Source organism: Manis pentadactyla, chromosome 10, assembly GCF_030020395.1.
Source record: "Manis pentadactyla isolate mManPen7 chromosome 10, mManPen7.hap1, whole genome shotgun sequence".
NCBI classification, from domain to species: domain Eukaryota; kingdom Metazoa; phylum Chordata; class Mammalia; order Pholidota; family Manidae; genus Manis; species Manis pentadactyla.
Genome location: NC_080028.1, coordinates 490,010 through 512,771, shown reverse-complemented (window position 1 = coordinate 512,771; position 22,762 = coordinate 490,010). Strand labels below are relative to the sequence as shown.

Sequence of the window (22,762 nt, the reverse complement as noted above, 5' to 3'; positions counted from 1 at the left end):
CCAGGGCCTCTGGGCCTTTGAGAGCTTCTCCCTGGGGTTCCCAGCTCTGGACTTGAGCTGGCCCCCCTCTGGCCCCTGCAGCCCCTGTCTGCCCTGGCCCTGATGCCCCCGGAGCCCCCTGAACTGGAGAAGAGGTAGGGACCCTTCATGCAGCCAGCTCTCTGTGCTCTCCCCGCCCCTCCAGGCATAGGTCTGGATGTGGTGAGCAGCAGCTGGGGGCCCAGAGAGGGCACAGGGCCATCCCCCAAACCCTAACCCACATCCCTGCACTGGGATGCCCCCTCTTCCGCTTGGGGACCTGCCATCCACCCAGACTTGCTGCCTCCGTGCAGACAGTCCACTTCCCCCCCCCTCCCCCGCTTCTGTTCTCCCCACCCTGGGACCTGCCCCCAAAGCCCAAGGGCTCCCCACCCAGGAGAATGTCACTCATCCTGGCCACCCTCCCACCCCCACCAGCCCTGAACCACATCCACACCATGGCCCACCCAACTCTCACTACAGGGAACCCTAAAATTACCAACTGGGAGCCAACTTCGTATCAAAAAAGGAAGTTAAAAGACAAGCATGTGTCACAGAAAGACATTTTAATACCAAAACTGTGGGAAGGCCAGTATCCCAGATGAAAACGGATTCTCTAAATAAAGTCCAGGAAGCTTGGGGGCAAAGACTGTCCTTCCTGTCCCTGCAGCAGCCAACTGCCATCTTCCAGCTCAGCCCCCAGGCCGCCACACCAGGCCCTGCGTGCAGTCCGGCCTCCCAAGGCCTCAGAGCCAGTCCACAGCAGCCTCCCGGACCAGCGGGCACCTGCTTATCCAGGCCCTCCTGCCCATGGGGCTCTGGTGCCATGGGTCCCTCCTCGCTCCTCACTGCCTTCTTCCCATCTGACGAGAGGACAGAGACCCAGCCAAGCCAGAGTTGACCCAGTACTGGGTAGGAACAAAGGGGCTTCTGGGGAGGAGGGAGCTGGCAGGACACCGCGCCTAGCCACCCCCCACCCTCCCACTACAAAGACTGGGCTGTGCCCAAAGCAGGTCCCTGCAGTGCAGTCAGGCCACAAGGAAAAGGGACCAGACCCTCCCTGGGCCCGGTGCTCCAGGGGGGCTTCCTCCCACCTCTGCACTTCAGCCTGGGACTCCTCCCTGCTGGGAGTCCCTCCTCCAGCGCCCTCCCCTTTCCCAGGGATCCTGTGGAGGGGCTGCTGTGAGGGACAGCTTCTGGCCTCCACCAGAGCCTAGGAGAGGACTTGGGAAATCAGGGGAACCTGGCTGTGTCTTCCTGGACTGCTGGCCCCTGATGAAGCTCCCCGGGGGCCGCACAGAGGCTACCGTCCTCGCCCCTCAGCCCTGTCATGCGCAGCAGCCCTCAGAAAACCAAGTGGGGTGCCCACAGTGTGGGAGGCACAAGATGGAGTGACGTCTGATGCATATCCCTCACCTAGGCCAATTTCCCAGGCCACCCACACACCTTGAAGCCCCCCAGGCCCCAACCCTGCCTCCCAGCTCCTTCTCCAGCCAGTCACAAGGACGGCGCTGGCATCTCTGCAGACCCCATGGAGGTCACACCCTGGGCAGGGAGGCCATCTGTCCAGACCAGTTGGGCAGGCTGCCCAGAGTGGCCTTGGGGCCAATATAGTGCCTCTCACTGCAGGATCTCCAGCTTGCCCCTTTTGCAAAAATGGATTCACTGCCTCTGCCTGCCTTTTTCTGTCCTGTTTAATTGTGGTCATACCTTTGAACCCGGTACTAGAGCAGGTTCAACTGTCTATGGGATGGAGACAGTGACAGGCTGTCCTAAGCATGGTAAGGGCTGGAGAAGATGACACTGGCAGTTCTGAGACCTGTGCCCAGGTCATCTGGTGGCTTCGCCAGGCCCTGTAAGGGGAGTGCAAGTGGCAGAGTGCTCCACCCACACTGGCTCACTGCCAGGGCCGAGCTCAGGAAGCCACAAGTCCCATGCATGTGGGTCTCTCAGGCAGAGATGGGTCAGGTGTCTACACAGCATCACTTCCAGATAGGAACCTTGGGGCTGGAGGTTGGAGAACTACTCCCGGCTCTGGGTCCATGTCTCATCCCCACCCTTCCACTGACAGACAGAGCTGTCATCTTGTGCTGGGCCATGGCAGTGCTCCATGGTATCAACAACAGCATAGGACCTCTGAAGACCTTTTACTGCTTGCCAAGGAGCTCAGTGCCCCAAGACTGCGGTGGCTGTGCAGGGCTCTGGCTTGTGGGCTGATGAGGCTAGTGTGCCTGTGTCATGTGGGTGGATGGACATGAGCCGACGCCAGTGCCCATCAGCTGTAAACAGCGTGCAGCAGAGTGAAAAGAGATGGTACCTGGTGGGGTACTCTTAAGGGGGACCCAGGACAACCCTGGAGCCTCCTGGCAGCCTGCTGGGCCTCCCAACACCCTGCTGGCCTCCCAGCAAACCACAGGAGAAAGCTCCTCCCCCAGCAAAGCGGCCTCTGCCCCTCTCAAGCCAGTGACCACAGTGAGGTACTCCCAGCCCTAGGCAAGACAGGTGGTTGGGCTACATGAAGAGTGGCCTGCCTGTCAGCTGCCTCCCTCCATCTTGGGCTAGGCAGTTTGGTGGGGCTAAAGGACACATCAGGGCCTGCAGGGCTCAGGCAGCTGGGTGCCCCGATGAGTGAGGGCTCACAGCTGTCCGGGAGCCCCAACCTGCAGCCCTACGGGGGGGTGGGGGGTGGTTTGTGGAGGCTCTGGTCAGTGCATGACCCACCAACAGTCAGGGGCCACACTGTGGTTCCAAACGCGACCTTTACTGCTGCAACAATTGTAGTACCAGGCAGGGCCAGAAACGGGAGCGACAGGGAGCTTGGGTGGAGCTAACCCTCACTGAGGTCAAGGAAGCTCAGCCTTACCCAGCCCCCAGGGGCAACTACGCCCCTGTACCAAGCCCCATGGCCCAGACTTAAGGAGGGCCCAGGATGGCCTGCAGGTCCTTGGGCAGGGAGCTGATGACCATCTTGATGTACAGCCGTGCCCGCTGCAGTGTTGCCTCCTTCACGGGGAGCTGGTGACCCTGTGCCCGCACCTGCAGGGGCAGCAAGGGGCAGGGGCAGGTGACCTCCACGTCTGGTTGGCTGAGGCTGGGAAGAGTTGGGAGGCATCTCACCAGCTTCTCCTGAAGTTTCAGGACCAGGTCCACGACCTCCACCTCAGATTTGTCCTTCATCCAGGTCTCAATGTTCTGCTGGGGACAAGATGGGGCCACCCATTACCCAGGCCCTCCCTAAGCCCTGGGCCTCTGCCCCTGCTCCAGCCCAGCCCCCCTTACCGCCTCACAGATGGCCTCAAGGTGCAAGGCCTCCAGCTTATGGGCCATCTCTCTGTGCTGCTGCCGGTACCAGCCGTCAAAATGGGGGGAATGGAGAAACCGCCTGTGGGCAGCAAGGGGCAGCAGCTGTGGAGTTGACTGTGTGCGTCAAGGGGAAAGCACGGGCAGCTTGCTGTCCACCCACCTGTAGAGGCCCAGCCAGTCGCCCTTGAGGGTGCAGGTGAGCTGGGACCCTCTGTGCTCCAGGCTGTGCAGGAAATCATCCCGGCAAAAGGGGCGGATCTGGGGAGGAGCCTGAGATAGGGGCGGGTGAGCCCAGGTGCCCAGGGGCACACTTACAGGCCGCCTCAGCTGGGGCAGGACCCTCCCCCAGGACACTTCCCACATTCCTTGGCCCAGTGAGGACCCGCAGCCCCCACACGCTGCCTAGGACAGATGCCAAGATGGCACTTCTTAGAGGGGAGGCCTCCCACACCCCATGTGACCCCATTTCTGTGTCTCATGGAGACACCCAGCCCTGGGAGCTCCTGCACTCCCACCACCTCTTCCCCATGCCCACTCCTAGATGCCCCCCCTCCTCTAGAATCTGGTTGAGAACCCACCCTCCCCTCCCCTCCCCAACCACCACCCAGACCCCCACCTTCCAGGGTGTGATGCTCTTCTGAAGGGGCATGAGGCTGGCCATGTACTGCTCCTGGTGGGGAGGGCAGTGAGTCTGGGGCCACGACCCTGTGGCCCCCACCCCTTGCCCAGGCCTTACCAGGGGGAGGAGGAAGCTCTGTGTGAGCTCCAAGAGGCGCCGCCTCAGCAGGGCAGCCTGCGCATCCCAGGGCCGCTTCTTCTGCAGGCCCTGTGGGAAGAGGCGGGGTGTCTGAGCCCCAAGGCTGCAGGCCACACGCCCCCTTTGGCCACCAAGCACACGTTCCCTGCCGTCTCAAGCCTCCCAGCCCCTACCTTGAGCAGCCGCTTGAGCAGCGCCTTGTCCCGATGGAGGTGAGCCGTGTAGGCGGTGTAGAGGCCTAGTGGGAGGACACAGCTGCCGTCCCGTACCACGGGGGCTTCCTCCCACATGCCCCAGCCCACCTGGGTGAAGCAGAGGACTGGAAGCCCACTGCCTGGGTCCCGGGAGAAGAGGGGCTCCGCCTGAGGGGCTCACCTGGTTTGGTGTCGAGAGTCTTCAGCCTCGAAGGCTTTTTCAGCTTAACCTGCTTAGGAAGGTCCCCTACGAAACACACCCGATGGCTGGGCTTCAGCGAAACGGCTCCACTGCCCCGGAATCAGACTCCTCAAGGTCCCTTGCTGGGTGGGCCTCTGAGACCCCCAACTCCCTAGGACCCCTGGGCAACAGCCAGGCCAGCTTCACCTGACATCTTGGGCTCCCCGACACGGAGGATGTGGGGCCAATGCTGGAGTGTTTTGATAAAGAAAGGGTTCGTGACTCCCAGGACCACGTTTGGTCTGGAGAGAGAGGAGAGAGAGAGAAGAGGCAGAGAAGCAGACCCAGGAGCCAGCCCAGGAGGGTGGAGAGGGCACAGGCACTTACGGGGCCTGTGTGCGCGTTGAGAATTCCTTGAACTCGCTGTCATGGATGGTGAAGTAGGGGCGGTAGTCACAGCAGAACCTGAGGGGCTGCAGGCAGCTGTGGGGGTGCAGCGGGGCAGTGAACAAAAAGGGCTGCTCAAGTGCCCCCACCACCCCTGCACGGCTGCCCAGCCTACCTAGTCAAGGCCAGCACCATCTCCGAGGAGGCGGCTGGCGAGGGCGCCAGGACCACCAGGGGCTCTCCAAGGAGCATGAGCTCCCACAGCATCTGCACGTGCGTCAGCACAGGCTGGAAGCACCTGGTGCCAGGCAGGGCTGGGCAGGGAGGCCTGGCAGGGGCAGAGGCTGCCCAGCCCTGTCTCCACCCCAGGCAGCTCCCAGTGAATGCCAGGTACTGCCCTGCCGGTGAGGACATCTGAAAACGCTGAGGGCATATCTAGGCCACCCCATGCTGACAGTCCAGGTGCACCGGCCTGGCCCTGTGCACTCCACGCCTGAGCCGGCAGCCCTGGCCCTTGCTTGGCCCAGCATGGGCAGAACAGCTTCCGAAGCCTGGCTCTCTCACAGACTTGCCCAGAGAGGGGCAGCCTTGGGCAGCACGCATGTCCCTAATACAGCCACTCCCAGCCCTGCATCTGCCTTCCAGAACCCTTCTGCTCACTATGTCCAGACATGGGGGCAGTGGGTTCCTCTTCTGTGTGATTCTCCCTCACAGATCTGGCCAAGGGTTAATTCCTGGCGGCTAGTCCCCCTAGTGGCCCTCACCCTGCATGGGCTTGAGCCTTGGGGACTTGCTCACAGTCTACTTGGGCAGCGGGCAGCAGCCTATTGGGCTCACCTGAACAGGTCCAGCTCGTGGACACTAGTGAGGATCACTGGGGCTGGCAGCAGGTGCTGAGAAGAGGCATGGGTGGGGTCAGCCTGAGGGTAAGGCTGGCATCCCACAAACCCCAAGTAATACCTCCCACCCTGGGAGAGCCTTGGGGGCTCCAGCCCTTGTCCCACACACCTCCCACCCCCGACCCCACAGCATAAGAGGGTGGCAACCAGCCCCGCACAGAAAAGCAGGCCCAGGCACTTGGCTTTGCCTGGGGTCTGGCTGCCCTACAGGCCCCCAGGAAGTGGGGCAAGGAAGTCTGGGTAGGTGGGAGGGCTGGAGAGATTTGGTGTCCCTGGCCCGGGAGCAGGGTCCCCACCTCGTGGCTGCACTGCTTCAGAGGGCTGCATTCAGGCTTGTCCTCCCTGGATGGGATGCATACCTGGGGGAGCAGGTGCAGGCTGGAAGTGGGCCCCTCCACACCCTTGGGGCCTTCCCATCCAGTCAGCTGGCCCTCACCTGGAGGATGACTCCCATCACAGGCAGGCTCAGGGTCTGCCCAGGCATAGGGGCTGGCCACTGGTCAATCTCACTGCATACTGTGGACACAGGTGGCCACTGTCAGGACCCTGCCCCAAGCAGAAGCAGCCTGCTGAAGCCCCAAGTGCTCAGTGGGGATGCTGAGACCACTCTGACAATGTCTGATGGCCACTCACCTGCTTCCAGGCAGGGAGCCAGCTTGTCAAAGTACTCGGGGGCGATCAGGCTCAGTAGCGTCTGGAACAGCCGTACAAAGGGCAGGCGGGACACCAGCACCAGAGACTGCAGGGCCCATGGGGCTGGTGAGACATCACCCCAGGCACCCACGAGCCTGCAGGAACCCTGAGCCTGGACCCAGACTCCACCCAGGGCAGTGTGTCCCACCAAGTCCAATGGATAGCTGTCCCTAGGAATAGCCCAACTTGGACCCCAGGTTATCAGACAGAAGATCTGAACCCTGTCCTGGATGCAGCGAGGGAATCCTGGATGACGTCAGCGTGGAGCTGGCCCTGGGCCTTCAGAGGGAAGTACATGAAACCAAGATTTCCGGGACGATCTTCTCAGGGGTCAAGCAGCTTTTGCTTAGGCATCTGAGTTCAGTACTAAAGTTGTCCTAATCTTCAGAGTGTGACGAGGCTTCCCCTCCAGCCAGCAGCAAGGAGCAGGGATGTCTGGGGCCCCGAGACAGAGGGCTGAGGGCACGGTGCTGGGCAAGGAGGGGGCAGTGGGGTCTGTTCCCCAGAGGAGCCAGCAGGAGAGCTGGAGGCAGCAGCTCCTCTTCCCTCTCTGCCTGCGGCAGCTCTAAGTGGCCAGGGCCGCAGGAGAGGCAGGCACTCCTGGAGGCTCAGGCCCCAGGCCCCTCAGACCCTCTCTGGCCACCAGCCCCTGCCTCTCAGCCGCACCACCCCAGGGGCAGCCAGGTGGCTCACCTTCTGGAAGTAGCCCCTCTTCACGGAGCCGTCCTTCACCTGCCTGAAGTACACGTAGCCAAAGTAGTGTGCCAGCTCCCTCTGGAAGGGGCAGCGTCAGCCAGGCCACACCCACACCCTGCTCTCTGCCCACCCAGACCCACTGCCAAGGCTTCCACACCATCTCCAACCACAGGGGTCAGGCCTGGGGGTCCTCAGCTGAGGGGGTGACACCTCTACAGGGAACATTTCTGCAGATGCAGTGGTGAGTGGCTTGGGGACCCAGGAGCACCTGAAGGCAGATACCTGTCTCTGCACACCAAGCCGCACCTGTTGCTTGTTGGGTGCCCAAGAAAAGCTCCAGGGACCCGGCTGAGTCCCCAGAAGAGCTGGCTCACTACTGATCAGGCTGGGCTTGCAAAAGTTGGAGAACCTGATGGCTGCGGCCAGCCAGAGCCTCTCCTGCCACACAGGACCCAGTGCCTTAAAGGGGCTGTCCATACTATCCTTAACCTGGCCCGCGGGAAGAGGGGAGTGGCAGGCTAGAGAGGCAGCCCATGCTCACCTGCAGCGATGCGGGGGCCCCCCTGTCATAGCATCTGTCACTGGCGTGCCAGGGGCCCCTCTGCCTTCCACACTGACGGATGCGGAAGCTGAACTGAGTGTCCCCAAGGCAGCCTGGGAAGGAAGGGAGCCCCACCACACATGGTCAGGCAAGGACCCTGGGGGCTGCCCTCTGACAGGCTATAAATACCCCCGAGAGAAAGCCCAGCCCTCTGTGTCTGCATCTCCCCATGCAGCTCCCTGTGTCCTGATTCCTGCGCTGGAGTTTTAGAAAAAACTCAGCACCAGAGCAGCCCCAGCCCACAGCATCCACTCGGTGAGCAAGCCCAGCCCCGGGAACAGCTTCCTCAGTGTGGGACCCTGACACTGAGCCCTGGGGAGGGGCACGGGCTGCATCACCCAGCTCCAGGTGGCCACTGTGGTGGGGTGAAGGAGACTTGGCCCTGCTGGGTCCTCTGCCCGGCCACCTCTTCCCACATGAACCAGGGGAGCCTAGCAGCCACTGCCGCAACGTGGAGCTTGGGTTGTCTCCACACAATGTACCGGCTCTGTGATGCCCTGGCTGAGGCCTCAAGGGCTCTCGACAGCTTCACTTCCTGCCTTCTTTTTCTTACCCCCAGTCCCAGAGCCAGTGTCCAGAGCGAGGCGAGTTGGGGTCACCTACCTGAATGGGAGTCAGGAAAGGACAGGTAGCAGATGCTGCTTTTCTGAAACATATGAAACCTAGTGAGGGCCGGCCCCCTCCTGGGTGACGTCTGCTCCCAAGGGGGCTGTGACCCACCTCTTTGTCTGTGAGCCGGAAGTCACTTGGGTACACCAGCTACAGGGGACACAGAGCACTGAGTGAGTTGGCTGGTCAGGTTAGGACGCTGGACTACGTGTGTGTTCCCCTCTCACTTTCCCGTCTCTTCTCAGCTCATCTTCACTGGCTCAGTCCTCCTGCCTTCTCCCACCTGTGGCTCCCCACTGACCCCTTCTCCTCTTCCCTGGACTCCCCTGCCTCCCCAGGCCCCTCTCAGCATGAGGCCACTCCACCTTCCTTCCCCTTGGCCACGTACCTGGGCAGATCCCCAGCCCCTTCCCCACACCCCATGCCCAGTCTGTGGTTGGGCCTCCCTGCTGCCATCAGCCCGGGGGGCTGTCCCCACAGTTTCAGGGGCAGTTTTTGGAGCCTGCTGGAGGCCTCCTCTCTGGTCTCAAGTGGCAACAAGGTCTGCCTGCTGCCCACCTCCAGCCAGAGGGTCTCAGCTACCCCAGGGCCCACTCTGCCTTGTCCAGGACCCTGCTCCCCTGGGCCTAGCCAGCTTCATCTCTCCTGGTCTTCACCCAGATGTCACCCAACAGTGGTGTTCCTGCCTCTTGATGGCACCGTGAGCGTCTTCACCCAGTCCCTGCTGGTCAGGGATCCCGGAGCTTCTGGCCTGGGCCTCACCTGCAGCATGAGCCCCGAAGAGGGCTCTGAGTTGGTGGTATCCAGTGAGGGTGACCAGCTGGATGAGCCCTATATCCTCTGGGAGTGGAGAGCCAGTGAAAGCACAGGCTTGGCACCCCAGGCCCTGACTGGTGCAGGAGGCAGGCCCTGCTCTGGAGGCCACAGGCCGAGGTGCAGGTGCCTGGCCAGAGTGGATTTTCTTGCATGACACCATAAAGGCAGGGAGCTCCCAGAGCTCCCGAGGTGCCCCTGGGAGCTGGTGCTCAGGGCTTCACTTTGCCCCGGCCTGTGCTCTCCCGGGAGTGGCTGTGCTGGAGCCTTTGGAGGCCAGGAGCCAAGGGCCTGCACACATGGGTCCCCCCTTGCTCCGTCCCCCCAACTCCTGCACTGAGGAATTGGGCTTCAGCGGAAATGAGGCTTCTTCTGGGGTGTGCCCTGGAACCCAGACAGTGTGTCGCTGCACCCGGTTTGTGCTGTTGGGTGATGCAACTTCTTGTCCTGTTTGCTCAGGGCTGCTGCTGGGGTCCTGCTGTCCTGTCTGTGGTACACCAGGTGTCCTGAACCACAGGGACTGCACCCCAGCATGAGCAAACCCCTACCAAACACAGCATTTGTGAAGTGTGCAAACACATGTCTGTGAAGTAGGACAGGTGGGTGACATGCGAGGGGGTGTCCGTTAAGGAAGTAATAAGAAGGAAGTGCTAAGAAGGAAGGGAGCTGAAGGGTATTTGTCTGGAACTGGACCCACAGAGGCACCCTGGGACAGCTCTAAAAGGGCGGGGGCTGCAGGACTACTCAGGCCACACCCTCACGTGTCTGTGGGTGGGAGGGCTGAGGAGAGGGCAGGGCCACCATGAGCCCTCTGTGCGGAGGCCAGGTGTCTGCACCTGTTCTGAGCAGGTCACCTCAGGCTCCAGCTCCACATTCAGGCCCAGGGACCCAGTAGGACACTTGACGGAGTAACCCATGTCCACAGCTGGCACACCTGTTCTTGGGAGCAGGGACCAAAGATGAAGTGGACCACGCTGGGCCACACCTCAGCAAGGGGGGAGACAGGGAAGGAGCTGTGCTGCCACCAGCCACGGGGGCTGCGTCTTCCCATCTGAGCCCCAGCCAGCCCGGTGCTGCCCAGTCCTCCCTGAGGAAGGGACACGCCAGCTTTGCCTCGAAAAGGCACATCAGCACAACACTTCAAGTGCACCCAGGGGCCCCAGGCCCCATGAGGTTGGAGCCATGGTCTCCCCACCGTCTTCCCTTTCCTGTGCAGTGCTGGCTCCAGAGGCCACTGAGAGGAATGCCCGCAGGAGCGATGTGAGGCTCCAGCTACCTCCTCCCCAGCCAGACATCCAAAAGGTTTGTAAAAGTGTCAAATGATGCCACTCTGCTCACTAAATTTTGAAAATATGGTTGTTTTCATGAAAACGTTAACATTTATGTCAACACAGAACATTTGCTGTTTTTTAGAGTGGATTAATACATACTTTTAAATGTCCTCAGTTTTAATAGTATAATGAACATTGATAGATATGACCCCCACAAAAAGCACTTTGGAGTTCTCAATAACTTTTAAGATTGTGAAGGGTCCTGAGACTGTGCAGCGGGGAGCTGTGCCTGGGAGGGTGTGAACACCATGGCAGGGAAAACGCTCTTGGAGTCCTCCAGCTGAAATTCAATCCACAGGCTTGGCAGGTGAGATACTGAGGGGGGAGCTCCCAAGCTGAGACGGTGGAGCCGGGCGCTTTCCTTAGCTGATCTGCACACCTCCTTTCCCCATGGCCTTGTCTGCCCCCTCTCAGGTCTGAGCCCTCCCTGCCCAAATGGGATGTCCCCACATATCCTCTGCAGTCCTGAACCACTCACATAATGTCTCTGGCACAGAATGGAAACTCCAGGAGGGCAGGGCCTATCTTCTGGTTTAACTCTATGCCCCCAAGTCCAGCACTGGCACCACAGGGCCTGCCTAGTAGCAGCTGCCCAGAACCTGGTTTATTGAATGAATGAATGGGCAGCTTCTTGCCTTTGTTTTTTCTGGCATTTTTGAAAGAGGGGCTACCTGAAACAGCCCTACTTCCCTGTCCAGCTGCCTCCTTCTCACCTTCTGAGATTTGGCCATGCCTCAACCCTTCCTCTGAGCTGCATCTGTCCATGGAGTCTCTGTGGGCTGTGAGCTCCAGGAAGGTAGCAGAGGCCAGGGCCTTTGCAGCATTCAGCCAGGCTGACCTAGTGAATACGTGAGCTTATGGAATGTACCCCTGAAAGCCTGTGAGCTCAGAGGAGATGACCCTTGATCTTCCCCATGATTTCCAGGGACAGAAGGAAATGTAAGACACAAACCTGATGAGGGCCATGTGGCCACAGTGCCCAATAGATTCAGAGCCCAATTCCTGCACAAACACAATGATTTGGAGGGGTCCTGGGTCTCAACACTCTGTCCCTGAGCTGTGCAGCCTCAGTAAAGGCTCAGAAGCCCAAGCACACAGAGCCTTTCACAATACTTGCTTAGAATTAGCCTTCTGACCTGTTTTGTTTTAGGAAATTACACATGAGAATGCCTTAAGGAAACAGAAGAATCTCTTCTCTTGTGATCTTACGGGGAACAAGTTGGGCAATAGTAAGAATGTGGGCTCTGTGATGTAGGGTAAAGCACCTCTCTGAGCTCAGTTCACTCCATCAGGTGAGGCTGTCACAATAATGCATGCCTGGTGAGGATGGGTGTGGTGGCATGGGCTCTCCAGAAAGCTGGACACAGTGCCAGGAGCCAAGAGTCCCCAAAGATGCAAGCTTCATGGCCTTTCAGAGCTTGACAAGTTCACAAGTATGCTACCTGCCAGGCTCACGGAGTTCTTTCTGACAGTGTGGGAAGTCTACCTGCCAGCCTCCCCTGCACTGGCCGGCTCACCTGGTCTGTGCTGTGGCCCTCAGGGCATAGAGAAGACCCTCCTGACAGGCCTTTGGAAGGCCTCCCTCCCTGCGTCCACCACATTTTCAGCTACACCCGGAGGAAAGAAGCTGCCGGTGGGGGTGGGGAGGAGCCTTGCAGGCAGCGGGAACACCGCAGGCCTGGTGAGCTGGGTGCAGCAGGTGAACAGAAAGAAAGATGACTGCTGTGGCTTGAGTGTGACACGCAAGAAGTATGGATCTGATTCTAAGTGAACAAGGAGGTGTTGAAGGATTTTAAGCGGGAGAGCCACAGGGTTTGACTTTGTAGGGCAGTTAGGAGGGGGTATCCGAGATCGCACTGGGGGAGATCAAGAATACCACCCTCCTCCATTCCCACAGGACGTCTTGGAAATTCGACTTTCCTTCTTTTGCCAGGGGAGCGGCGCCTTTCAAGAGGTGACAACTGCAGGAGGAGGAGGAAGAGGCCACCTGGGGATGTGCCGGAGGGCTCGGGGTCCCCCTCGGCCCGCAGCTCCAGAGGAGGGCCCGCCCGGGCCTCCGCAGCTGCCCGGCCCCGCCGCCCCCGCGCCCCGCTCACCTCCAGCGCCTGGCCCAGCTCCAAGTCGAAGGTGACCACGCACACGCACTCCAACCAGGCCGAGAAGCGCGCCCAGGGCGCCGCCGGAGCCCGCGCCTGGGAGGACGGCGCGCTGAGGTGGTCGCGAGCGCTGCTGGACCCGGCGCGGGACAGCGCATCCATGGCTGCTCGCAGCGGCCGGCAGCGCGTTGCCCGGGGAACGGCCCCGAGAGGCGTTGCCGGGGGAACAGCCGGGAGGCGGTGGCCTCGGCGCACGTCAGACCGCGCTGTGGAGCAGTCGAGCGACCGGCGTGGACCAGAGCGGCCCTGCTGCGATCTCGCCCGCCCCTGGCGGCCGGAGGAGCGCCGTGCAGATCAGAGAGAAGGGCCCGCGCGAGCTTGAGCGGCCCAGAGGCAGGAGGCGGACTTCCGGGGGAGTGGCCGGCCAGGGGCGAGGTGGCGCGGGGCGGGCTGGGAGAGGGCTGGGAGAGCCCTCGGGTGGAGGGCAACGCGGGCCGCGGCTAGTCGGGGGTCGGAGGTAGCCGCGGGCGGTAAGCGGCGCGAGGCAGGGGGCGCCCCGGGCGGCTCGCCCCACTCCCGCTTTACCCGTCGCTGCACGTGGTCCGACCCCGGCAGCGCCGGTCTCATTGGCCTCAGGCCTGCGCTCTCCGGAGGTCTGTGGGCCCCTCGGGCCGCTTCTCACCGCCCCGGGCCTGTTGGTCGAAACCAGACGGACGCCAGGAAGGAAGAGGCGGGGGAAGGGGGAAAGGGGGCGGGTGGCGACTGAGGGGCAAGTCCCCTCCGCTCCGGCGTTCGCTGCGGGCAGCCCCTGGCTCCCGAAATGTGGCTGCAGAGTCCCCACCGGGGTCACATAGTCGAGCGTGGAGCGGCCAGTTTGGGAACGCGACATGTGTATTTTTTTGGAATGAAAACTCCTGACTCAGGCTAGGCTGGGCTCCCGTGAGTGTTTTTCACTCATGCGTGGCCTGCTGGGAGAGTCTGGTGGGTCATCACTAGCTGTGCCTCTGGACCACGTGGCCGCCTGAGCCCCCGGCGGTGGAGACGACGTTAATGAGGCCTGCTAACCGCTAATTGCCTTGGCCTCAGATAATGTATACATCATTTCTGCGTACAGGCCATGGGCCAAAACTAGTCGGCGGTGGGAAACTAACTGCAAAGAAGCCTGGGAAATGAGGGACATGGATAGTTGGTGAGCCACGAATTATCCTTTATAATTACCATATGTTGTTGAAGAGGCCATTATTTTATAATTCACGAAGACAAACTGCTACCAATTACGCAGTGAGAGCAATAAAATGTTTTCAAACATTCTAATATGAAATGTTTAAACCAGAAAAGATGAACTCTACAATGACCATTTATCTACTACCTAAAATCTATATTGATAATTAACATTTTGTTATATCTACTTTATTCCATGTATCTATATCCTTTCCTCTATGCATCCATTTGTCTTTTATGATTAATTTCAAAGACAGTTGCAGATATCCGTGCTATCAGCCCTTACAGTATGTGTGTCATTGATTAGTACTTGTCAGTTCTTTTTTCTTTCTTGGGAGGTAAAGTGTATGTGTAGTGAAGTGAATGAGTCTTACATGGACACATTTTAGCCCAAAGTACTAGCAAGATCGGCACCATCGACATCACTCCAGAAAGTTCCCTCATGATTCTTCATGCCCATACCCCATTATTCTGATTCTTTGCACCACAAATTACCCTGTTCTAGAAATAAACTGCATAAAACGGAATAATACAATTGGTAGTCTCTTGTGTCTGGCATCTTTCACACACCACGTTTTCGAGTTTCATCCATTTTGGGGTGTGTCTAAAAATTACATCCCTTTGTATCGCTGTGTGTATCCTACTTTGTGAATACACAACAGTTTATTTATTCCTTCTATTGATGGACATTTTGGCTCTTCCCAGTTTTTGGTTAAAGTAAGTAAAGCTTTAAAGATCCCTGTACAAAACCCCTTGTGGAGATGCATTTTCATTTCTCATGGATGAACACCTAGGAACTGAATTGCTGAGTCATAGCAATAGTTGTAAAGATATGTATTAAGCTTTTTAGAAACTGCCGGACATTCCCCAAAGCAACCTTTTTCTTATTGCCACCAACGTCTTTCTGTTTGCTTCACATCCTTGCCAATATTCGATGTCGCCTATTGTCTTAATTTTAGCCAGTCCCCAGTGCATGGGTAGTGTTAACTTTAAAAATAAAACTGTCAGTTATTTTACCAGCAAAATTGGTTTGTTCAGAAACAGCAGAAAATTGCAACTGAGGACAAGCTATGGCAAAGCCACAAGCAAGTCGAGGTGCAGAGCAGAGGTGGCTCCTTTATAAAGGGGGACCTGTTGGGCTGTTCTAAGCAGAAAGCCCATTGGAGGAAATTGGGAGTTGCAGGTGTCATGACTGCTCATTGGAGCCATGACAGCCTCTCACTGGCTGGTCTGTTGCTGCAGCAGGCAGAAGCGCCTTTCTTCCTCTACTGGGTAGGAAAGGAGCCCAAATAGTATGAGTTATAAAGCGTGTAAGTCCTTCCTCTGGCGTCTGCAGTTGACCGGGAGGGGTGGGCGTCGAGCTCCCCCTTCAGGCCTCCCCGTGGCATGTCAGGGCGTGGGGGGGCCTTCCCTTTATCAATTTTCACAGTAGTGATATCTAATTTGTGGTTTTAATTTGAATTTCTCTAATAATGGTGTTGAGCATTTTTTATGTGCTTATTTGCATACCATCAACTGTAAAATGTATTCTGATTTCAAGCGTTAGATTATGAAAAAATGTGCATCTTAAAATCAGTGAAATATAACAACCCTCAAAAGTTCCTTTGTGCCTTTTTTTTTTTTTTTCTTGAGAGGGCATCTCTCATTTTTATTGATCAAATGATTGTTAACAACAATAAAATTCTGTATAGGGGACTCAATGCACAATCATTAATCAACCCCAAGCCTAATTCTCAACAGTGTCCAATCTTCTGAAGCATAACAAACAAGGTCTTACATGGTGAACAAGTTCTTACATAGTGAGTAAGTTCTTACACGGTGAACAGTGCAAGGGCAGTCATATTACAGAAACTTTCGGTTTTGATCACACATCATGAACTATAAACAATCAAGTCAGGTATGATTATTCATTTGATTTTTATACTTGATTTATATGTGAATCCCACATTTCTCCCTTATTATTATTATTTTTAATAAAATGCTGAAGTGGTAGGTAGATGCAAGATAAAGGTAGAAAACATAATTTAGTGCTGTCAGAGGGCAAATGTAGATGATCAGGTGTGTGCCTATAGACTAAGTATTAATCCAAGCAGACAAGGGCAACAAAACATCCACGGATGCAGAAGATTTCTCTCAAAACAGGGGGGTGAGGTTCTAAGCTTCACCTCTGTTGATCCCCAATTTCTCACCTGATGGCCCCCCTGCGACTGTGCCTGTCTTAGGTTGTTCTTCCCTTGAGGAATCTTACCCGTCTCTGGCTAACCAGTCATCTTCCAGGGCCATACAGGGAAATGTAAAGTTGGTAAGTGAGAGAGAAGCCCTTTGTGCCTTTTACAATCCATTCCTGCTCACACCTGAAGTCCAGGCATCTATTGAACTGCATTCTGTCTGTTTTGCTTTTTCTCAAAATTTCTATATAAATGGAATGTACAATGTAGGAGGCTGAATAATGACCCCCAAAGATGTTCACAGCCTAATTCTTGGAACTTGTGAATATATTACCTTACTTGAGGAGAAAGGGCCTTTACATTTCTGATTAAATTACAGATCTTGAGATCCAGAGGTTATTCCCGATTATACAAATGGGTTCAATGTAAGACTCTCTTTAAGAGGGAGGCAGTAAGAGCAGAGTCCAAGAAGGTAATGTGATGATGGAATCGGAAATTGAAAAGATGCCACGTGACTGGCTTTGAAGATGAAGGCAGGGCCCATGAGCCAAGGAATGTGGATGGCCTCCAGAAGGTGGAATAGCAAGGGAACAGTGTCTGTCCCGAGACCTCCAGAAGGAACACAGACTCCTTTCAGATTTCTGACCTCCAGAACTGTGAGATAATAAATGTGTGTTGTTTTAAGTCATGGAGTTTGAGGCAATTTGTTAGAGTAGCCACAGAAAACTCATATATAAAATATGTAATATTTTCTTGTACTTCGTATAATATTTTTGAGGTTTTCCATGTTCTTGCATATATCAGTACTGTGTTCCTTTTTATGAATAATGTCCCATTGATGCTGGGGTTCTTGTTTGCAGAGTCAAAGAATGACCTTAGGAAACAGTCAAGGTAGGAGAGCCAGGGAGAGGCTTTTATTTAGAAATAAAGTGAGAGGACAGAGCTCCTGGCTCACGCCAGGAGGGGACAAGAGAGCCTGGGGTGGTGCGTTGTCTAGGGAATTTATAGGCAGTTGAGGATTTTTGGGAATTGAGGGCTTAGGGTGTGGACTTGTACCACCTGCCCTGCCCTCAGGGTGGGCTGGGTTGTCTGTTTGATAGGGCTGTTTGCAGTGAAGTCACGGGTTATGCTGAGATACCCTTGCGGAACACTCAAACATTCCAGGCCAAGTTGCTCCTGGCCTTTTGACCTTTAACTGATCTCACTGAAGATGTCTATATTCCTAGTCTAGTATCTTTACCCTAGAGAATTAGTGTGACCTTGATTTTGCATAATGCTGAACAGAGTTTCGATAGGGACTTTACATTGTTACATTACTTTGACTGTAAATATCTTGCCTTGCTTTTTCCTGAGGCCCTCACCCTACTCTGTCTAAGCCCATGGTCCCTGTCTCACCATTGTCTGGACATATGGCGTTTTCTTTATGCATTCCCCAAATTGTAGCCATTTGGATTGTTTCCAGTTTTTGCCTATTAGGAATAATGGTGCTCTATACATTTGCATACAAGTCTTTGTGTAGACACGTTTTAATTTCTCTTGGGTAAATACTTAGGAGTGAAAGTGTTGGGCTTGTATGATAAGCTTATCTTTAACTTTTTAAGAAACTGGCAAACTGTTTTCCAGAAATGTATGAGGGTTCTAGTTTCTCCACATTGTCACCAGCACTTTGTTTAGTCAGTCTTTTTCATTACAGCCATCCCAGGGGTGTGTAGTGGTATCTCATGTAGGTTAATTTAGCATTTCCCTGATGATTATTGATGTTGAGCATCTTTTCAGGTGCTCATAAATCATATGTATTCTTTGGTGAAATGTTTACTTAAATATTTTGTTTATTTTTAAATTGTGTCTTATCACAGAGTTGTAAGAGCTTTCAAAAATATGTATTCTGGAATCAAGTCCCTTATGAGATATATGACTTGAAATTATTTTTCCAGTCTTGTATTTATCTTAATGGCACCTTTTGAAAACCAAAAGTTTTTTGATGACTTCTAGTCAATTTTTTCCTTCATGTATTATGCTTTTGGTGTCATATCTAAGAAATCTTTTCCTAACCCAAAGTCCTAATGCAAATCATTTCTGTGTTTCTTTTAGAAGTATCTCAGCTTTCACATTTAGGTCTGTGATCCATTTTGAATTAATTTTTGCATATGGTTTGAAAGAGGATTTCACTTATTTTTTTAGTTCTACATATGGATAAGCAATTTTTCCAGTATCATTTGTTGAAAAGACATTGCTTCCCTATTGATTTAACACCTTTATAAAAAATCAATTGATTGTATTTGTGAGGGTTCGTTTTTTGACTATTCTATTCCTGCTCTATATGCCTGTCCTATGTAAATTCTATACCATCTTGATCATTGTAGTTTTATAGTATGTCTTGAAATCAGGTAGTGTAAGTCTTCCAACTTTATTCTGTTTTGACTATCTTGATCCTTCGTATTTCTCTATAAATTGTAGAATTAGCTTGTGAAGTTCTGTCAAATAAAGTGAAACAAGACCAAGTGCTAAAATTGTCCTGGGTACTGAATTGGATCTTTTGTTCAGTTTCTGGAGAATTGCCATCTTAACAATATTGAGTCTTCTGACCAGGACGTAGCATGTCTCCATTTATTTAGATCTTCCCTAATTTTTCTCAACAATGTTTCATAGTTTTTATTGCATGGGGATTGCAAGACCACCCTCAGCTTTGATGATTTGCTAGGAGGGCTCCTAAGACTCAGCATATGGTCATTCTCATGACCATAGTTTATTACAGAAAAAAGATACAATGTAAAACCAGCAAAGGGAAAAGCCTCTGGGGCAAAGTTTGGGGAAGACCAAGCATCAGCTTCTAGAGTCCTCTCTCAGGGATTAATTGTCCCAGAAATTGTGAAAAGGGTATGAATTGTTGCCAGCCAGGAAAGTACATTAGTGACTTAGCATCCAGTTTTATGAGAGCTTGTATTTCTTTCCTAAGGCTGCTGCAACAAATTGATACAAACTAGGTGGCTTAAAACAACAGTTTATTCTCTCACAGTTCAGGAGGCCAGAAGTCCAAATCAGGTGTCCTTAGGGTAGGTTCCCTCTGAGGCTGAGGAAGTGTCTGTTCCAGCCCTCTCTGCTAACTTCTGGTCACTGCTGGTGATCCTTGGCACTCCTTGTCTTGTGGTTGAATCTCTCTGTCTCTGTCTCCATCACCTCCTCTGTGGCTTCCTTACTATTCTTAGAGGGACATCAGATTTAGGACCCACCCTCATCCAGAAAGATCTATCTCAAGATCCTTAATTACATCTGCAAAGGCACTTCTTCCAAAGGTCACATTCACAGGTTTTGGGTAGATAATATATCTTTTTTTTTTTTCTGGTTGGGGGTAGGGGGCTGGCACTGTTTAACCCACCACAGGGCTGGTCAAATAGGCAGGTTCTGGTACCTAGTGCCTGCCCAAATTCCAGGCACCCAGAAAGCAAGCAGGTGTTCAGCATAAGTTATGTTGTTTATTTAAACAATGTAGGCATAATGACCCACTCTGATCATTTCAGTGATTGGTGAAACCCTCCTGAAATCCAGGTTTCCAGACACTAGCTAAGGGTTAACCTTGTAAGCAGGATTGGTTAAGGATAAGTCACTAGCCTGCTGGAAGAACTCTTTACCATATCGTAAGTCTAGGGAAAGGAAATCTCGGGGCAAAATACCTCTAAAAACTGAAATCATTCAAAGGGAGAAATAAAGTTTAAAACCCATTTATTGCTTACAAACTCCAGTCCAGGGCTGTCTCTCCCCTGCTCCCGAAGAAGCAAGCAAGCTAGCCCGCCCCTCCCTTTAAACTCTCAGGTTCAGACATACCCTCAGTTGCCCAGGTAATTACCTATTGACATGGAGATGAACTTCTCTCCACCCCTGAGGATATGCAAATGCACTAAAGCCAGGCGAGATAGTCTGGAAATGTTACAATTTTACCCACACATACGCACTTTTGTTATATTTATTCCTAAGTATTTTATTAATTTTGATGCAATTGTGAATGGAATATTTTTCTTAATTCCACTTTCAGGTTGTTTGTTAACAGTACACAGAAATATAATTTGTTTGTTATGACCTCGTTAAACTAGTTTATTATTTCTAGTAGATTTTTTTGGTACATTAGGATTTCCTAAATAGAAAATCATGTCATCTGTGAATAAAGACAGTTTTGCTTTTTCCTGTCTAATCTGTATGCCTTTTTTTTTTTTTTTCCTTACTGAACTGGCTACAACCTTTAGTACAATGTAGAATAATTTCAAATATTTCTTCTCTTTCTTCTTCTCTTTCCTTCTGGTATTCTCATTACGTGCATAGTACATCTTTTGTCCTTGGATATTCTGTTTTTTGCAGTTTTGTTCTCTCTGCTTTCTGTATTTGAGGATTCTGTTGATACATCCTTCAGCTCAGAGAGTCTTTCTTCAGCTGTGTCCAGTCTATTAGTAAGCCCATCAGAGACTTTCTGTTATGGTGTTTTCTATCTCGAGCTTTTATTTCTGGTTCTTTCTTAGCATTTCCACCTCTCTGCTTTAGTAGCCCACCTGTTCTTCCATACTATCCACTCCATCCATTAGAGCCCTTGTTTCAAATTCCCAGTCTGATAATTCCAACACCCCTGCCATGTCTGGTTCTGAGGCTGGCTCTGTCTCTTGAAATGGGGTTTTTGCCTTTTAATTGTGTGATTTGCCTTGTCAGTTTTTCTTGAAATCTTGACATGACGTGCTGGGTAAAAGGGCTATAAACAGGCTAGTCATGTGGTGGGGAGGTGAGGAGGGGAAGTGTCCTATAGTCCTGTGTTGGGTCAGTCTTGTAGTGAGCCTGTGCCTCTGGGCTGGGAACTTCACAAGACTTCTCAGTTTTCTTCCCCCCCTAGTTGGACAGATGGCCAGAGGGAGCTGGAGCTGGGTATTTCCCCTGTCACCCCGAACCCCAGCAGGTCAGGCTCTGGTCAGCTAGCTTCTCTGGAGGGCAGGCCTTCTGAAGAACAGAGCTCTGGCACATCTCAGAGTAATTCCCCTGCAGGAAGCACAAGAGGATTGCTCTCTGATATTTACTCTGGGAAGCTGGTCATGCTCCTGGAGGTGAATCTCACCAGACTGTGGGGCCCCCTATGACTGGGTCCCCCAGGGTTTATAACTATCGGAGTTGTCCCCTCAGCACACCCCAAAATTCATCAGTTATAATTCAGGTTCCCCCAGCACGGGCTTCCTCAGTGGCTTCTGCTGGTGAGCAGTGATGACTTGCATTCTCGTCTCTCCAGTCTGGGGAGCAGTGGTTTGACCTGTGTACCTCCTTTCTCTTATGGATCCAAGAAGAATTGCTGATTTTTCAGTCTATTCAGGTTTTACTTGTTGGGATGGAGTGGCAACTTATATAAGCCCCTTACGTGTGGAACCCTACAATGTGGAATTGAATGGTAAAGGCAGACATCCTTGCCCCATTTCTCATCTTAGTGGAAAAGCATTACATCTTTCGCCATTAAGTTTGATGTTAGCTATAGATTTTTTTCTAAATACCTTTTATGAGCTGAGGAATTTGAGGAATTTACCATCCATTCCTAGTTGGTTAAGAATATTTCACATGAATAGGTATTTTAGTCAAATGCCTTTTTTGCAGCTGTTGGCATAATCCTGTGGTTTTCATCTTCTATTTTCTTAATATAATGTATTTATATTGATTGAGTTTTGGTTGCTAAACCAGCTTTGCATTCCAGGGATAAACCCCACTGATCTTGGTAGACAGTCCTTTTTACATGGTGCTGAATTTGGTTCTTCACTCATTCCTTTTGATTTGAGTGAATATTTTATATCATTTCCTTTCAGCATTGAAGAACTTCCTTTACTATTTCTGGTAAGGCAGATCTCTTAGCCATGAATTTTCTGTTTTGTTTATCTGGGAATGTCTTTACTTTCATTTTTTTTCCACCTTAATTTTTGAAGGATATTGCTGAGTATAGAATTTTTTATTGACAGGTTTTATTTTTCCTTCAGCATTTTTGAATATGCCATTTTACTGTATATGGCCTCTTATGAGAAGTCAGCTCTTCATTGCATCATTGTTCCATTTATGCAATGGGTCATTTTTCTCTTGCTGCTTTATGGTTTTCTTTCTTTGACATGCAGGGATTTGGTTATGGTATACAGAGGTGTGGACCTCTGCATGTTTGTCCTACTTGGTTTGTGGGGCAGTGGTCTTCTACTGCCCTGGCTTGTGTCTTGCTGCACTGCAGTAGCTCTTGAACAACAGGATGGGGCCTCAGCTCCCCCTCCTCTGAGGGGGCTCCAGAGTTAGCACTCATTTTGTCAGTTTTACTTTTTCAAGTTTATTGGTGAATAATTTTGCATTTGGTATTTTTAGTGGCAAAGTTTACTTTATTTGGTCCATCTATGACAGAAATACTGAGTTCAGCTTGGCTTTATTCTAGCTGTACTGTGTACAACACTATAAGGCAGTTTGGAAGAGAAATCTGTTGAAGAGCCATAGGTATCAACCTTCTCTTGGGCTAATTACAGAAACAAGGATTGTAGAAGCTTTGCATATTTTCTCTCTGCATGTTACAGTATGTATTTATTTGTACATAATAACCATTTTCTTCTCTCTTTTCTATTTTAAAAAATATACAAGTTGTCAGAGGTTAACTTTACTATTTAGTTTTAATATGAGAGCATAAAAGAATATTCAGTGGGATAGTGACAGGATTTGAGGAGTAACAAAGTAGCCAGTGGCAGATACAATGACTATTGAGACTTCATATGATCATTTTGGGGAAAGAGTGAGAATTTCTTTACATATGGTCAG

At 52.6% G+C, this 22,762-nt stretch overlaps 2 protein-coding genes across 19 annotated transcripts in view; one reads left to right on the top strand and one right to left on the bottom strand.

The window, feature by feature from the left end:
- Positions 1 to 2,763: 2,763 nt before the first annotated feature.
- Positions 2,764 to 13,012, bottom strand: DENND6B (DENN domain containing 6B). 18 transcript variants are annotated; one of them, XM_036906717.2, is made up of 21 exons: positions 12,579 to 12,730; positions 9,101 to 12,443; positions 8,450 to 8,488; positions 8,333 to 8,375; positions 7,670 to 7,782; positions 7,126 to 7,168; positions 6,373 to 6,478; positions 6,176 to 6,255; positions 6,036 to 6,098; positions 5,678 to 5,733; positions 5,016 to 5,138; positions 4,841 to 4,936; positions 4,661 to 4,755; positions 4,454 to 4,519; positions 4,252 to 4,316; positions 4,058 to 4,147; positions 3,938 to 3,991; positions 3,482 to 3,591; positions 3,298 to 3,400; positions 3,136 to 3,213; positions 2,764 to 3,054 (listed from the first exon to the last, which is right to left on the bottom strand). In XM_036906717.2, the coding sequence occupies exons 2-21, from the start codon at positions 9,304 to 9,306 to the stop codon at positions 2,932 to 2,934; spliced, it is 1,752 nt and encodes a 583-aa protein (XP_036762612.2). In that variant the 5' UTR covers positions 9,307 to 12,443; positions 12,579 to 12,730; the 3' UTR covers positions 2,764 to 2,931. The 18 variants fall into 18 exon arrangements, 13 of the variants coding, with proteins under 13 accessions (XP_036762612.2, XP_036762613.2, XP_036762619.1 ...); XM_036906718.2 differs by having other exon boundaries at positions 3,136 to 3,210; XM_036906724.2 differs by having other exon boundaries at positions 7,126 to 7,206; positions 12,000 to 12,443.
- Positions 13,013 to 13,306: 294 nt separating this feature from the next.
- The window catches only part of PPP6R2 (protein phosphatase 6 regulatory subunit 2), a 93,280-nt gene continuing 83,824 nt past the window's right edge, over positions 13,307 to 22,762 (top strand). Inside the window, exons 1-2 of the mRNA XM_057508386.1 lie at positions 13,307 to 13,517; positions 13,693 to 13,767. The gene's annotated coding sequence lies outside the window, so the exon portion shown is untranslated. The remainder of the gene's footprint in view (positions 13,518 to 13,692; positions 13,768 to 22,762) is intronic.